This window comes from Seriola aureovittata, chromosome 1 (genome assembly GCF_021018895.1).
Source record: "Seriola aureovittata isolate HTS-2021-v1 ecotype China chromosome 1, ASM2101889v1, whole genome shotgun sequence".
In the NCBI taxonomy this organism is placed as follows: Eukaryota; Metazoa; Chordata; class Actinopteri; order Carangiformes; family Carangidae; genus Seriola; species Seriola aureovittata.
This window is the reverse complement of record NC_079364.1, coordinates 6978500-6995853: the sequence shown is the minus strand read 5'-3', so window position 1 is coordinate 6995853 and position 17354 is coordinate 6978500. Positions and strand designations below refer to the sequence as shown.

General features: G+C 40.8%; 1 protein-coding gene across 1 annotated transcript in view; it reads right to left on the bottom strand.

Annotated features, from left to right (window-relative positions):
- Positions 1 to 13607, bottom strand: part of pde8a (phosphodiesterase 8A) — a 42420-nt gene extending 28813 nt beyond the window's left edge. The window contains exon 1 of the mRNA XM_056375804.1: positions 11683 to 13607. Coding sequence (XP_056231779.1) covers positions 11683 to 11835 — 153 coding nt within the window. The 5' untranslated portion in view covers positions 11836 to 13607. The remainder of the gene's footprint in view (positions 1 to 11682) is intronic.
- Positions 13608 to 17354: the final 3747 nt, after the last annotated feature.

The following is a 17354-nucleotide window of genomic DNA, read 5'->3' as shown; positions in this document are numbered from 1 at the left end:
CTAACGTTTACAAGGTCATCTCCACCCAGCCTAAACCGAGAGGGAGACTGACAATCTGCAGATTATTGCCACACCTCAGATGACTCTATATCATGTCACAAGCCTGACACCCGTGAAAATCAAAATGCAGTCATCACACAATCTGTCACGGCATCATATCTGATATGCAGCTGCTGAGAGGTGGCAATATGGCCCATAATATGACTGAAAATGTCTTCATTGCGGCTGTGTTGTGATTCCCCATTTGCCTCATCACTGTGGACAAACTGGGTGATGCACAGAGGAAAGTGGTGTGTAGCGTTACCTCACGAAGCTAGCTAACCCAATCTTTGGTAAGTAATGTTAGCTTACCAGGCTATATGCTGGCTGTACATGCTGCAGCAACTTAATTTACACAGTACAGAGGAAATTCATGACGAAATGAATATAACTTACCGAAATTTAAAGTAGTTCTAAAATAATGAATACAACTGCAGCTTGACTCAAGAACACACCCATAAACTCTCAAAAACAATGGCCTTTTAAAAATCTCTGCAAAATACTACACTTATTTACTGTGTGTGTACTGCAGTACTGTGAACTGCCTCTTATACATGCTCTCCAAATCATAGCAATTTCTAATCAGTCATGCATAAGAGTGCACACACATGCGCACATACACATTTATTGTCTTTCGAGCAGTGCTTCCAAGAGAACGCCCTGACCTTTATTCTGTCTGCGGTGACATCTCTCCTACCTCACCAGATAGTGCGGAAACTCAAGCATACGGGAATGCACACACACACACACACAGAGGGAAGACACCGAGTAACTCACAGGAGACTGAACTTGTCCTGGAATTCAGTCCCAAACGCCCTTGAATGACGTCCGTGGTTTAAAAATACAGAGTTTGCAGAAAATGGATATACTTCATCCTTGGTGACCTGTCCCTGTTTCTCACTGGTGTTCCACACCTTGCAAGCATCGCTTCAGATTATCACACAGGGACCATCAGACTCAAAAGAGATAAAAAAAAAAAAAAAAACACTACAGATTTTTTTTATTTATGACTAAAATAAAACATGTATTTGGATTATACTGTATGTGCACTTGTGTGACATCAGATTGCATGCTGCATTCCCTCAGCTCATGACGCTGCCAAGGCCTGCCTGCATACTCTGTGTCCATAGCGGCGGGAGTGTGTATGCGATCTGTGCGTCACTGTGCCAATGAGAGTGACTGAGGCCTGGCAGCGGAGAGGTTCCTGCCGACAGGCCAAGTGATGAGGGTTAGCGACTGTGCTCAGAGGCCTCGCACACTGGCCTACAGGGATCTGAGATGAAGAAGGAGCAGGAGCCGGAGAGAGATGCACTCATTAAAACGTGGAGAGAAATACATGAGGCTGTTCGCTATATACACTAACTGCCAAACCGTGCTGATGAAACTGAAGCTGGGCTTTCCTGAGATTTCTATTCAAATGACAGATGAGGTTTTAATGAGATCACATCTCCATATTCCCTTGACTTTTGTGCATCTCCTGTGGTTATATTTATCTAAATATGTTTCCCAATTCCCTCTCCATCGTTTCAGATTGGTTATAAACACACTGGCATGTGTCCAGACTGTGATCTCAATATGACCCTGAACCCTTTCATTATCTAGTTTTGAGGATCTATTAGCAATATGAGCAAAATTTCAAATCTTAAGTCTGTGAGCCTGGTTATGAAAGGCAGCATGTACGAACTACACAGCTACATGTGTGCAACGTTAAAGGGCTAATCCAGCAATTCTTTATTACTGCACTTTCAGAAAGTTGGGAGATATGTTATGAAAAATAAAAACAATGGATAAAATCAAAGCAAGACTTTGAGATATTTTAAGCTCAAAGAACACTGGTTCCTACATTTCCCATAATGCAAAGGCATCTTTCATTTGACCTTCCAGGCCTCCTAAATGCATGTTTCTGTTAACCTCACACCTTCCGCTTTGCAACATTAAAAACAGGCCCAAAACAAAACCTGCAAAACTTGAAGCTTCCTCCTGATCTACGGACAAACACATATAATGGTTCTCACTGGCTGTGCAGTAGGCTACGCCTCATGAACAGTACACTGAAGTTCATATGTAAAAAAAAAAAAAAAAAAAAAAAAAAAAATCGATGGAGTTAACCCTCTAAAGGAAAGCTGTAGATGATGTCCTCTGTATCTACCACCAGTGTGTGTAAATTAATTAAATGCAGAAGACGGATCCATGAGAAGCTGAGCACTTTCTCCAATGTTCACCTTCAAGGTATTTCTGTCCTTATCCAGATTACCCTGAAATCCCCATAAGACCTGGACAATCCTAAGCTATCCAGGGCTGTGGAGCAGCCCCTTACTAAAACCGCCTCCTCTTCCTCTGCCGAGATCAGCCTTCTCCAGCACCACTGTTACTCTTACCATAGGCATACATATTGGACTGCTTCACTTTTCCCTTTTATTCACACCTACTCCTCCTAAATAACACTTGCATTGTACCTTATATAAGCACACCAAAGGATACTTATAATCATGTCTTTATATTGTTCAGGCAATGTGTTGCCCTGTAGGACTGTAAATGATTCAACGTGAACAAACGGAAGCTTGCCATCACAGTGTCAATTGGCAGCTGTTGATCAGGGACATGTAGTTCGCATTCTCCTTCCTCTCTTAGTTCATTCCAGGTAAGGTCATAGGCCAATAAAGCAAAATGACAAGCTAAAGGAGCTTGGGATGTCCAACAAGAACGCTGCCTGGTCCAGTGACACTACGGCGTACTTTAATCTTACCGGGAACCTTTCCATTGCAGTCAGGCCCCTCCTCCTGCTCAGTCCAGCCAAATACATGACAACAAGACAAGCAGAGTACAAACAACAAGCTACACAAGAAGACTGTCTGGCCTGAATAAGAGATCATTAGTCTACAGTCACTTTGTTGCCAATGTCATACACAACTGAACAATCTTAATTACCTCACCAACCCTGTGGCCGAAAGAGAGGATTAGAATTAGCAATACGCCCACTGCGGCCACACCAACCCTGCTCTATCTGCAACGCTGCTTGGCTCCACCTCTAAATAACAGCTTAGATGTTTTTGAAAATATCAGAAGCATTTCTCCGGGGCTCCTCAGATGGCTGCGAGAGCATTAGATAATCACCAGACTCCCCCTCCTCTTCACCTGCTAAAACAGGAGCACTGATGTCACTGTTGCGTGAGGGATCAGTGAGTGACACGAGCTGGAGCACCGGGCTGAGGCCTGGCACACAGAATATACTCTATTTAAACACACACAGACATTGCTGCCACACACACACACACACACACACACACACACACACACACACACACACACACACTGGCTGAGGAATGGGGAGTTGATGACTGCATGGCAATACACACATTCATGGAAGTTTGTAAACACACATGGACATAAGCCCCGATTCTTTGCAAACTATCCTTCTGCATCATCAAAATAAAGGGGTTATGGGTAAAATGCATGCTTACAGTAGTAAACCAAAAAAAAGGAATAATAATTCAAGCTATCACTTAATATGAAAGCAAAGACAAGTTGGAATAATTTAAATTTTTTAAGCAGAACATCCACTTGTGAAATCTTATTTTATTTGTATAGGTGATAAATAATATCACCATAATAAAAAGACATAAATGTAAAATCTGGCAGAGGCTTCCAATTTTCCTGTGGGTCTCAGATGACTGATAATTAAGTAGAGAGTGATGTGATGCAGCACTGATAAGCAAACACTCAATATGTATACAGAAAGCAAAACAACCATAACATAAAACCTCAGACAAAATCAAATATAAAGCATTTACATTTATGGATTCTTTAGCCAACATAAACTACATGGAAGCTGTTTTAATGCAGAAATTATTGGGCGTAAATGCCTCTGCTGAAGGTAGGAAAAGGGGAGCTGATATATTGATCTATGCAGGTTTTGTGCACACATTAGCAAGAATAATGTGAGGAGGAAAATCTGCAAAACAAACACTTAAAAAAATATTATCTGTATTATGTAAAATACAGAATAACACTTCATATAGCTACAAGCAGCTATTCAGGTACACTGATAGTTGGGAGGAATGTAATCAGGCAGGTGTAACAGGTATTATAAATAACAATGGTGCACGCAGGAATGTTTCAATTATTGATTCACGACTATTAGAAAGTGATAAGCATGTCTTTCATTGTTTCTCGTGTGCATGCAAATGATTTTTTAATGGGACATGTATTCTCATGGTTTCCATTGAAACATTTCCTGCTGCTCTCCTCTGGCTTCCAACACACTAGATTATAAATCTGCTACTCTGCGTATCTAATCACATTCAGTGTCTGAATGCTCTAATGTGCTTGGTAGCAACAGGATAAATGGGACTGACTCAAATATAATTAATGCCAATCATTTAAACTGATGTTTTGAAACTTTGAAATACATGTTTTCAGACATTTTCAACCCAATGGACTTTGAGTCAGCTTTGAGCCAAAGCCAGAAAATACGGAGCACAAAAACTGTCACGATGAAGTCATATGCTTTCATTTGACATATTGTGAAGACCAGATCAGCTCAAAATGTATATTTCATTTTCATTTGCTGAAACTAACCAGACTACATCGGATAGACTCGTCTTGACCTATGGACCTCAGTGGGGAAATGGCAGTTTAGATATATGAAAAGGCCCAGATGTCACAGGCCAATGCATACATGTGTACAGTACATTTAGACCTGAATGTCATGCTTGAGCTAAGCAATGCGGACAGGCTCACTTCCTGTTTCTTCATCTAAGCTGCATTTGCATGTCACAGCCAAATGGTTTGGAGTATTACAGTTCTGTTACAAGTTTCCTTATCATATTTTCTTTTGCATATGATGAAGCCTGATCTTTGAAGGGGCAAAAGTCACATTAAAGTGACCAAGAGGGCGAACTGACCAGTCTACATTTGTCATTGTTTAGTTAAAAGGTCAAAATGTGAGTTGAGCTTTGGACTGAGTTGTTGCGCTGACCCCAAAATGTGTCCTTGCAACCACACACCTCAGACTACAAAAGCAATGCGCACCATCTGTGCTCTGCTCTGTAAAAACTGTAAGGGATATATCAACCGAGGGTACAGTATATCTTCAGAGCAAAAAGGTAGGGAACACTCCAGAGAGTTTTGCGTCACAGCTGTGTCCATTAAAACAAGGAAGTAGATGAGCTTAATGCGGCGTTCAGCAGGTGAATGAGTGTCTTGCGTGTTTACTACAGCCAATAAGCTGCAGGCCTTTTCACTTAAATCCAGTGAGGCTCTCGTCTGCTCAGTGCGTCTTTAGTGAGGGAAGGCAGTAAAATGAAGTCAAAGCCTCTGGAGCATTTCGATTCTAAAATAGCTCTAGATCAACTGCCAAATTTTGCAGTGAAATACCCATCAGGTTTATATTTTAATACTAAATCTACCAATATCGCACTTTGTAAACCTGCCCCAGGAACAGTCTTTCAACATACGGTACTGTACAGCGTGACGGAGCGTTAAAATGGCCAAAGTACTCCGGTAACCAGATGCTGTTAACACGGCTGTTAGCATTGTTAACGGCGTATTGTGCGTGGTAACAGCAGTCCACAGTGGACACATAAGGCCCCTCTTCCAGGGGAGATTAAAAAACACGCCTATGGACACGGACACTGTGACACTATGCAGGAGAAATGACTCGCAGATGAACTCTTCCTTTGGAGGAACAATGATGGTGTGTTCTGTACATGGTGTACTTTTCAAAAACCACTCATAAGAGCGGGATTAAGACCTTGTGAGATCGTGGTATAGACTAGAGGGTATGCACATGACATCACCGCAGTATCTGAAGGGTACATTCACATGAAAAATACATTTTAAATATGGCTCAAACAGTAAAAGGTTGTGATGGCACCAGTGAACAAATAGACAGGTTTTTACAGGCTGCCAATGCCTGAAATGTCAGAAGGATAATTGGAAACACGGCACAGAAACTTGACTACATATATATATATAGATATATATATATAGATATATAAAGAATCTTTATTTTGATATATAAAGATTTTGAGCAAAATCATACATCAGATTCTTTTTGGACTACTGTGACTCCATCTTTAAAGAATAGTTTGAAATTATGGGAAGCACTTATTTGGTTTCTTGCTAAGAGTTAGATGACAAGATCAATACCACTTTCGTGTATATGAGGTAAATATGAAGCTACAGCCAGCAGCTGCTTAGTTTAGTTTAAGTATAAAGACTGGAAACAGTGGGAAACAGCAAAAATAAAGTAGGCTATACTAATTCCTATCCTATTAAGTATGGCTAAGTTTTTATCTATTCACCGAAACTAACAACTCTGCAATTCTGATCCTTTGACACAAAACTGTTCTCCATGAATTATCACCTCCCTGCCCGCTTTGCCTCGCGCTCGTAGTCTCCAGTCCAGTCAGCCCCTAAAAGTCAACGTGCACGGAGCAGGAAGCCTCATTTGAAACGCACATCGGTTGCATGACAACCCTCGCAGATGCTCACAGCTTAGAAAGCGCAGAAATTGGGAGAGACAGTCGAGGAGGAGCTTAAAAAGCCACCACCAGTGGACCTGGGCCCACTCACATCTACATTCCTGTGAGCTTCTGAAACAGAACAGAGAGCGCTGCTACTACAAAGTAAACACTTGTAGTGCCTTGTTTTGGAAGAATACCATTTCCATAATCTCATGAAACTATCACATGCTGACCTTATGATATTAAATTCTTAACCTGGAGGGGGAGCAGAACAAGCTTTGAATGTGGCCTTATTTGTTAAGACTATTTCAAAAACAATGGGAGGTTCTGTTTCATAAGTACGTGCACCCAACTGACACCTCATAAGTGAGCAAGCTCTCGGTGATGAAGAGACCCACTGTATCTACGCTCAAGGTGACAAAGGGATTTATTATATTATCCTAATTTGATTTCTACACAGGATTAACACTCACGCTGTCAGCAGTGGAAGACTTTTGTGTCATTACATCAAGTATTGGAGCTGCTTAATGCTCAAGAATAAACCGGCTGTAGGGGAGAAAAAAGTATAAATACTGCGTTAACACATTTAACAATAAACTCTTGGACGTCTCCCACTACACACAGTTATCTTCTGGGGGTGACAAGCTCGAGAGCTGCCAATGCATCAATCAAAAGGACTGTGGGTGATCCATGGGCCCCATTTCACTTCCTCTCAACTCCTTCTGCTCATGTCCCAGCGGAGATAAATGACATGGCAAAAAAAATAAAAATCCCCCCCCCCCCCCGCCTGCCCCTGCAGACATACCAGACAGGAAGGGAAACACAGGGTTGCACTGCAGCTGATGTTTTGTTTAAATAAAACATAATGAGCAGCTAAACTCATATTGAAAGGCTGAACTCAAGTCGTTTAGGAAGTTTCTTATAATGTACAAACAAAAAGAGAAATATGTCAGTCTTAAATGAATAGTTTTTTTTTTTTTGCTCCACTCTGCTGACAAAAGGTAGATTAGAGGATCGATACCACTCTCTCCATTAAGCTACAGTTAGCAGCTGGTTAGCTTCATCTTAGCATGAAGACTGGAAACAGGGGGAAGCAGCCTGGCTCTGTCCAATGGTAACAAAAACAATCTAGTAGCACCAGTCATGTCTCGTGGCGGCCAAGAAACAGTCCGGCAAATAACTCTTCATAAAACAGCTGATTATCAGTTTTACACTTCAGTTTTTGCACAAATTAAACAAACAAGATGAAAGGTGTCAGTTAGCGAGCTGCAGAGACACTGTCAGGAGAAGTTCATCAGGCTAGCCGTTTCCTCCAGTTTCCAGTCTTTGTGCTAAGCTACGCTAAGCGGCTGCAGGCTCCAGCTACATATTTGCCGTTCAGACGTGAGAGCGGTGTCGATCTTCTCATCGAACTCTCTGCAAGAAAGATGAGCATATGAGCAAAATGTCAAACTATCCCTTTAACATACATACATGTGTTCTTTGGGTGGATGTTTTTGTCCACAGCACCAAAACGCTGCCCCAGCGTCACTCAAACTACTAACTATGGCAGTGTGCCAGGGGTTAGTGCCATGCCTTCAGCTATAAAGGACCATTGTACGTACAGATATGACATCCTTGATAGACATAGATAAGCATAGTCCATCACTTGATCCAATCAGCAGCTGTAAAGACAAAGACAACAGCAGGGACATTGAAGTCAACTGAATGTTGACATTTCTATGGGTGCACAGAGGGAGGCCGCTCCTATTGCGGATGAAATCATATACGTGACAGCGGTCAGTTAAATTGAGATGAATGGCTTAAATTTTGAACATTCAAAGAGTAATATCTAAGAACAAAAGTTTGTATAGGGCAAGGGAAACAGAAGGGGAAGAGCCTAGAAAAAAAATTTGACAGCCAAAGAAAGTGAAAGAGAGAAAGAAAAAGAGCCAATATCAGTCTCCCTCCACTCAGCCAGCAGAAAAAGCACAGTGGATTAATTCATCACCATGCTAAGCCTTTGCCCTCCTCTGGAATAAATTACCCAATGACTCTCAACTTAGACTAAACACACACACACACACACACACACACACTACTGACCAGCGAGCACACACAAAAACGGTGGGAGAGAAAACTGACAAATGAAGAGAGGCTGCCCAGGTCAGTGGCGTATCATATCTTACTACACTTTCTTTAAAAGTAAGTAAGATGTATCACATGAGGGGTTTGGCTCAGAGGGTTTTTAAGTTCTGTGCTGCGAGTTAGCAACAGTTAAGTGTTTCCCAACTGAGGCTTTAGTTTAGAAAAGAAACCCTGTGTGCCTTGTCACTTCTGGGGATGGGAGGGTTTAATGGGGGAAGTCTGAGGTATGGCTGAGTGATTCCACCACTTATGTTAATGCATGCAGAGGCTGGAATCAGGCGGCAAGCAAGATGCTATTACTCTCCAGATACTTATAAGCTTTGCACCTTTTATTGCCCTTTTCCATTTATAGCAAGAGGTAACGGTAAAACTGATTCTACATTTGCTGTCCGGGTGGGTGGGTGAGGGTGAGGGGGACTTGGTTTCCTTGAGTGGGGGCAATCAGACTGGAAAAGTCAAGGCCAGATAAATGGTGTTGTGTTTGGCTGAGGTCTTTCTCTGTCTCTTTAGCCCTATATATACACACACACACACACACACACACACACACACACACACACACAAACGCACACAAAAATGCCCACTATCACAGGACCTTGTACTTGAGCCTTATCATCGCCAGAGCAGCCCAGATGGTAACGTACCCTTGACAAAGACTCACATCACACTCCCAAACTTCTATTGAATCTTTCTCACACTGTAGACGCCCGCACATGTCTCACTCTCCAAGTGTAAGAAAAAAAAAAAAAAAAAAGTACGCAAAGATACAGCACAGTTTTAACATTTGCTTAATTCAGTTTTGTAATACGCTAAACTTGTGCACTTTGCTGTAGCTACTGCCTGCTGAGTGTGGATGAGGGTGATTATTATTATCCTTTAGGGGATGAGTGTGTGCGCTCTCTCTTCAGAATCACAATGACACAAGCCAGGGCACAAACACGCACACAAAGACTAAAAAACAAAGCACATAATAATTAGACACACAAACTATTGGAGATGATATGGATCTAATATATGATCTGTTAGTGCTGCAGCTCAGGATCTGGTCTAAAAATAGTGAGAACAGTTAAACAGTCAAAAACCCAAAAGATATTCAATTTATAAATCACATGAGACAGAGAAAGATGACTTTAAAACTACTTGGTTATCAAAATTACAGATTATCAACATCGATTAATCAACTAATTGTTTCAGCTGCACTGTCTAGTGGCACCTTCAGGGATGTGGTTCAGTTCAAAGTCTAAGTCTCTTTTTCCCCCAATGAAATGAAAGGAACTGGAGCTTTTTGCATTGACAATGTGTTGCAGAAGACCTTATTGAAACTATTTGGTGCAAACGCAATAATTCCACAGGATTCAGTGGCATGTACCACTGACCCTCAAACGCATCATGGCAAGCGGATGTACACAATTTCTTAAAAAGGAATCTTTAAGTTTTCCGTCATGTAAAGGAAATTAAGTTAAACGCAGGGGGGGGCGACACGGAGAACGTTAAAGATGACACCTTACAGAGCGAGGATTAACCATTTCAAGCTGAAGGAGATTTGTATACCATTAGTCTAACTCAATCAGGGGACTAATTCAATCAAAGGCACAGTGGGCGTCTTGACATGGGGGCATCTGTCACACTGACTTCTCACTGCATCCTGCGGTGACATTTGGCCACAAAATTCAGCTTGACAGAGGCCCTCAAATAGCCTGCGGTCTGTCAGACAAACACACACACACACTCGTGAAAACATACACAAACAAAAGACACACACACAGTCATGCACCACTAAATTCACAAGATCACACTTTTTTTTTTTTTTTTTTTTTTTTTTTTTAAACGTACGCTTTGTGAAGATGCGCAGGCAAACATCAGAGGAAGGGCTCCCTTTGTTTTTGCCACTTCTACATCATTATCCTTCATTTAGAGGCAGAATAACTGTTTCAACTCAATATTGCTAAATTACTACGTTCTCTATAAAACCTGGATCTTCACTTCACAATATGCAGCAAGAACAAAAAAAAAAACAAAACATCCAGACACACATCTGCCTGTAGAATAACAGTGAATGGTTGTTCGTAGGTGCATGTGTAACGTCTTACACAACACATATATGCCAGATAATAATAAAGAATCATCATCATCCTGATTAGAAACACTGATTTAGTCCCTGCATACAAGCAGGTGCAGCACATTTCGTTATCCTCTGTTAGTGTAATTATTTGTGGTCCAATACACAAATGGGACTGTTATTTTTTGTGATGATGTAACACACCGATGGCAAACTTTTTGCTATTATGTCACTCAGTCCTTAATAACTATACTCCTACTTCCCATTCACAAGACTTAACAGTGCAATGTTTCTATAAAGGACGGGTCTAGTTCTATGCATTAAACTCACAGATGAGGCCTTGATAAGATCCCACAAGACAAAGCATCCTTCTGAGCGTTTCATGCTGAGATTTTTGATTCTATAAAAGTGCATTACTCCAGCAGGTTAAGATTATACATAAAGCGGCTGAAAACTGTGACCAGTGTTTGCTCCATCCTGACTCTTACATAAAAACTACAGAGAGAACAATACCTCAGGTTAGCGTGGAGGCCTGTGACCTCACGACCTTCCACTGAGTGTGTATCATGGCCTAGTTCCTCTGGATTAAAAAAACAGTAGCGAGGCTGTCATAGCAGAGTTTGAAGGGTGTTAAAATGAAAGTAATGTCTTTGCTATTTATAAATAATTACATAAACTGCAATATAGGAGCTCTACCTGTTGCATTCAATATTCAGATTTATAGTGACTTTAGTGTCCTTTCTTGTCTCGACTCTCCTGGGACATCTACCGTATATTTTTCCTATAATATCACTCTTAAACATAATACACAACTTGTGGGTGTTGGGAGTTATTGCTGTATGTTGTCCTAAAAGCATTACTATAGGAACTGCAGTTAGTTATGTTCTTTATCTTCAACTTGCATGTAACACACACACACCTAAAGACACACCTCACACACACACTTTGTTCCTGTGTCTGTAAATGTAATGAATATGTAGGTTCCCTCACCTTGCAGCTCGGGGGCTTTAGGGGTAGTCCCGAGGCAGGATTTCCTTGATGCTGAGTGGTATTAGTCTGCTGGGGTGAGTGGGAATCCTCGGACTCTTTTCCACTGTGGTAGACCACCCTATCAGAGATATGAATACTTGAAGCACAGCCCATGCTTCAACCCACTTCAGCCTTTTTCTTTTTGCGCAAGTGCTTTTACTTTGAGGCTACCCGAGTGTCATTCGCCCTCTCTTTTTGTGTGTTGAAGGTCCACTCCTCCTCCTAAGGTTTCATTTTTTAAAATATATATAAATACATATATATGTATCATCTAGGCCACAGCAAAGCCGGTTCTCCAATTGCTCTAACACAAGACATGAATAATATATCTTTCTATCCCCCACCCCCCCGACCAGGAAGCTGATTTCCTCCCTCTGTTTTTCACATGAAGTTAATTGGAGGTCTTTAATCAAAGCAGCTGTCTTATCCTCGAAAACTTGGATTCCGTTATTCTTCAGCTGGGCTGCTCAGATCCCCATGGACGATTTTTATCCCTCACTCCGGCTCCTCTTCTCGCCTTCTTCGTACCACATCACCATTTTCTCATTTTCCCTCAACTTCACTGTTATCAAGTAGGCCTAAAAAACACACCATGCAGTCCCCACCGCCAGCTTCATGCAATAGTTTTATCCATTTTTTGTGTCCAAGATTTCATGTGTAGTCGTCCTCCCCCACCCCGGAGCCATCAAATATGATGCTTCTTTTTTCTTTCTCTCTTTAACAGTCTGGTTGCCCACTTCAGCTCAAGACACGGGCCATAAACCGGTTCTCACGACACTTTGCTCCAGTCCTGAGCGGTTCATCATCAACAGGGTGAAATATTCACACTGCAGAGTGTTATTCTGGCCGGTCGCTCCGATGTCAAACACCCTCCGTAAAACATAATGCCATACAGTCCGACGGAACACTCCATTTATCAGCCCGAATTCACCAATTTAGGAAGCGGGGGGGGGGGGGGGGGGGGGGGGAAATCTTAGTGGATGGCTTGCAATCTCCATTCAGGCATCCGCTGCCCGGTTGAGGATGATCCGCCTGATATAAGAGGTCCAAACCCGGGTGCAATTGGCTACAGTGTTACCAGGCTCCACGATTTTCTCTCATTCTGGAGGAAAAAAAGGATGTAGAGGCTGTCAGTTTGTAATGTGTGGAGGTACCACCTCTGGAGAATGCAATCGCTTGAGAGACACACAGAGAAAAAAAAAAAAAAAAAACCTAAAAAAAAAAAAAAAAAAAAGAAAGAAAAAAAAAAGAAAAACAAGACCGCTCCGTGTCCGCAAGTTTCGGATCTGGAATCGCGGACGGCAGGATTGTTTAAGCTTGACGAGGGCGGAGGTAAGGCAGAATCCAGCTACATAATGCTGATTTTATGTTTGTCTTTTCTCTGCCTTTTCTGGCGTTTGCCCTTCCAATTCTTCAGCACTGCTTGACAGCGGCACATCCAATAAAAGCACCCGCAAGGATTGACCTACAGCCTTTACTGACGTTAATGCAAATGAGCTCCGCGCAGCTAATCGGCGTCGTGCTCGGCGCCGCTGGGTGGTCCTCCGCTTTCCGTGGGAACTTTGAAAGCAGGAAAACAGCTCGCACGGACTAACACTGGGGCTGGCTGCAGGTACGCCGAACATTTTCTGCAGGAAGCACATGCAAACCGCGTGAAAGCTGTTTCTGGTGAGTTTTTCACGGTTGTATCCACCGCAAAACGAGAATAATTTACTGTGGCAGTGAAACGTTTCTCAACAATCAGTAAAACATTTTTGGTCGGATGTCAAGCCTGTGGAGTAGGCCTTCCGTTTGGGCTGAACTGACTTAGATTTAATGACGCATTACTATAAAATTACAAAAATAATTACTTTAAAAACTTTCAAAATATACAGAGAAAAGTATAAATGAGCAAATAGACTGTGTAATGATAAATTATTTAAAAAATAATTGGATTGTAATGAAATGTTGGTCCATCAGTGGGTGAATTAGGCCTATTGCAGGGAATTTTTAACAGGGTTGCAACTGATGATTAGTTTAATCATCGATTTCTTCTCCAAAATAACTCATATAACATTAATTGAGTGACAGACTGTCAGTACTGTGCTGTGGACAGTATTATATAACTGAAAATAATAGGCCTACTTTACTATACTCATTAAGTTTCACTTTTTTATCAAGATTGCGTGAGACAGGCATTGTCTCAAGTCTGCAGTGTAGTTATAAAGGCAATAATTCATAGTTTTTCTGTATTGGATCGCATTATATTGCCAGGTGTATAAAATGTTACCATGTTTGCTACAATACAGTGTCCTATAATCTAGTACAATAATACACAACACCAGTCTTCAAGCATGTAGCTTACCTTAGTCTTATGTCATTTGCTTTTACTGCAGAGTGTGTTATAGCCCACAAGAAATGAGTTTAACAACCTGAATATGTCGAGGCATGTGAGCTGCTCCTGAGTCCCGACTCTGCTTTGATATGAAAGGATAAACAAAGATTTCTGCAACTGCCATAGTGTCACTATATGCAGTTATTGGTGTGGACATCGGTCTGTTTAAACCACGTTTTTGTACTTTTCAGTCTCTCAGAGTGGATCTGTTGTTGCATTCGTTTTTCATCATATGATCAAGTGAAGACAAAAATATCTGTAAGCTTCTAAACACTTTGTCATCATTTACACCATGTGCACTGTAGATCCCGTGATCTCCATCGCAGACACTATGTTTTTATATGCTTTAATGAACTGACCGTTGGCAACTGTTCGGAAAAAATGAAGCAAACTAATTAAAGTGGATTGTAAAATAGAGTATGAACTCATCCCCCCCGCCCTTACCAATCCTATTTTCATGATCGTAGCCTACGTTTATACACTCACTTTCATGTTTTTCTCCTCCTTTCTGCTCAGTGAGCACTGTATTTATTCGTGCCCTTTATCAGTTTTGTTTTGACTAGTGACATTTGTGGTGATACACGTTAATTCTGTCTGGTGATGAGAGTTCCTGTTTATGTCACTTTTCAGGTCCCTTCTTACTTAAATAACAGAAGTTCCCTCCTCTCACATTTTCATTTGTTCATGGTTTCTCAAGCTAAGAAAACAACAAAATAATTTGCTGCTGGAATAATTTATTGAATTCCCCACAAAAATCAGCCGTTTCATAGTTCTGTGGTCACAAACGATCAGAGCCTGACTGAGATTTCATTTTTCAAGCTGATGATATAGGCCAATATTCCTGTTTTATCAACACACATGGATAAAATAAGCAAACATTTTCAATAAATACCCCTATAAATTTTGTTATTGTGACAAAGATATGTACAAAGCAGAGCATTTATAGTTGGAAAAATAAACTTGTCCTCGTCCTCTGGTGGACAAACTCTACGAAATCTGTATTGTTTCCAAAACAGCACAAATACAACATTTCTTACTTACCAGCCAACATATAGCCCAATACCAATATATCTGGTGCAAGCTAATATCAGCCCATAATGTGGGCCTGGCTGATTTACCATACAGTCTTATTAGGTGCAATACACACTGGAAGCATCACATGTCATTGTGTCACTTGACACTGGGTGTTTAATACAGTGGTTAAGGTATTCTAGATTGGATGTACTGATCTGGGTAGAAAACGTTTTTATGGAGCCTTGTCACGTGTTATCACTGAGGCTCACGTAGACAGATAAAGCGTTGATATTTTAAAGGAACACTCCAACACTTTAGTATTGAGAGGGATGCAGAGATATCTTGTCTATACTCCCTATAATCTCCAAAAATGCTTCATTTCCCATAATGCGACACCAACAACCTCAGTGCCTCGAGTTTATAATGCAGGCTTTTTGTCATGAATCTGATAACATCCTCAGGGTTTTCTTCAAATTAACAAAGGTCGGCAGAGGCAGTGTGGTACTCCCCATGACAACTGACCTTTTAATGTGTAAAATTGGTGGAGTTCCCCTTTAATGTGAGTCAAATGGCGCTAGTGTGTGATACCTTCAGAGAACAATAAGCCTAACAGGCTAGAAGCTGCTCAGAACTGTAGAACTGGCTGTTTATTTTGATACGGGCATCATTTTCACATCACAGGCCATTATTGACTCAATGTTATTGTCAATAATAATAGCCTTTCGGAATTTTAAGCAACAAATCATATGAGGGAGTGGTTAAGTTACTTTTAGTCAGGGCATGGAAGAAGAAACCAAACCATCTGCAACTTTAAAATCACTGTAAATCACAGTCTCAAATGGTTTATTGCTTTTATAAAACAAGTACACACAAGTTTAATACAAAGAATGTAAGTGTTGAATAAATCTACGTTAGAGATTTGACAGATGATGGCACATAAATGAGCCCACTGACGGATCATGCTCAGTTCTTTATAAGCTTTCAATAACACTGGCTGCATTATGCATGAGGGGATGACATGTTTACTGTTGCCTTATTTGCACTTCTGTCGTTTATGTGTGTTTGCTATCAGCCATCATCATTGTACTTTGTGCTGCTACATATTTTAGCTGTTCCATTTCAGGAAAGTAAATCTCTAATATGTTTGTGTTCAGTTTACTGCCAAACACTATGTCTTATCTATACTATATATTCACTTTTGATATGTCACTCTGGTATTTTTCAACTGTCCTGCATTGCTAAACTAATACAATTCCTTTTACACTAATTATAATTGCAGTTCCAGTGAATATGTCAGGTCTGGATGCTCTAATGCTTGATAGTTTGAACAGTATATATTTCATTTTCTTTAGATATGACAATGCAGAAGGTCATGTACAAACTAATTCTACACATACTCTAAAACTCAATGTTTTTACATGGTCAGGAAATGATGTTGAATGATAACATGAATCTTTATTCTCATCAAGTGAGCAGTTTTACCTCATCAGAGATAATAAACTGAACACTCTTTACTGATATATATCAACAAGTGAAGCATCGGACCTCCTGTTCTCTCAGCTGTAGCCGATCGCTGCTACGAGAAGTTTGCCTTCAGGGCCAGAAAGCCTAGCTGGCAGAAAGACTGCCTGGCTTCAGTTTTCAGTTGCACTTTGGGTAAGTTTAAGCAACACATCTACTTGTTTAGGTTTAAGACTATGGTTTGGGTTAAAATGAACCCTTTCACAACTTAAACCACGTTCAAACGCTCTCAGAAAGGCAGAAAGCCTCAGCGCCACTGTCTCCGATTTACTACAGCTGATCAGAGTCACACCCAGCGTTCACTACATTAACACCACAACAGTAAAAATGGTTTCACTTTGGTTCTATTGGTTGTTTGAATCTGATTTTAAATTAAAAAAAAAAAAAAAAATAGTGCTCTTTAACACAACTTCTAAGTGCCTGAAAACTGTTGAAGCAGTGTGCATTGCAGTCTGATACAGTGTATTTTGAAATACGTCCACTAGGGGGCAGCAAAGGAGTAGATTTTTCCAACTCTACATGCTCTGGTTATTGTGCAAGTTTAAAACAAATGCTGTGAAAAACTCTGGAGGACCTGCAGTTCTTTAAACCTGTTTTAACTAATTCAGGTTATAATGATCCTGCTTTGACAATGTTTTGTTTTGTTTGTTTGTTTCTTGTGATTGTGTGTTTTTTGTTGTTGTTGTTGTTTTTTTTTTATAAGATATTTTGTGTTTATAGAGCC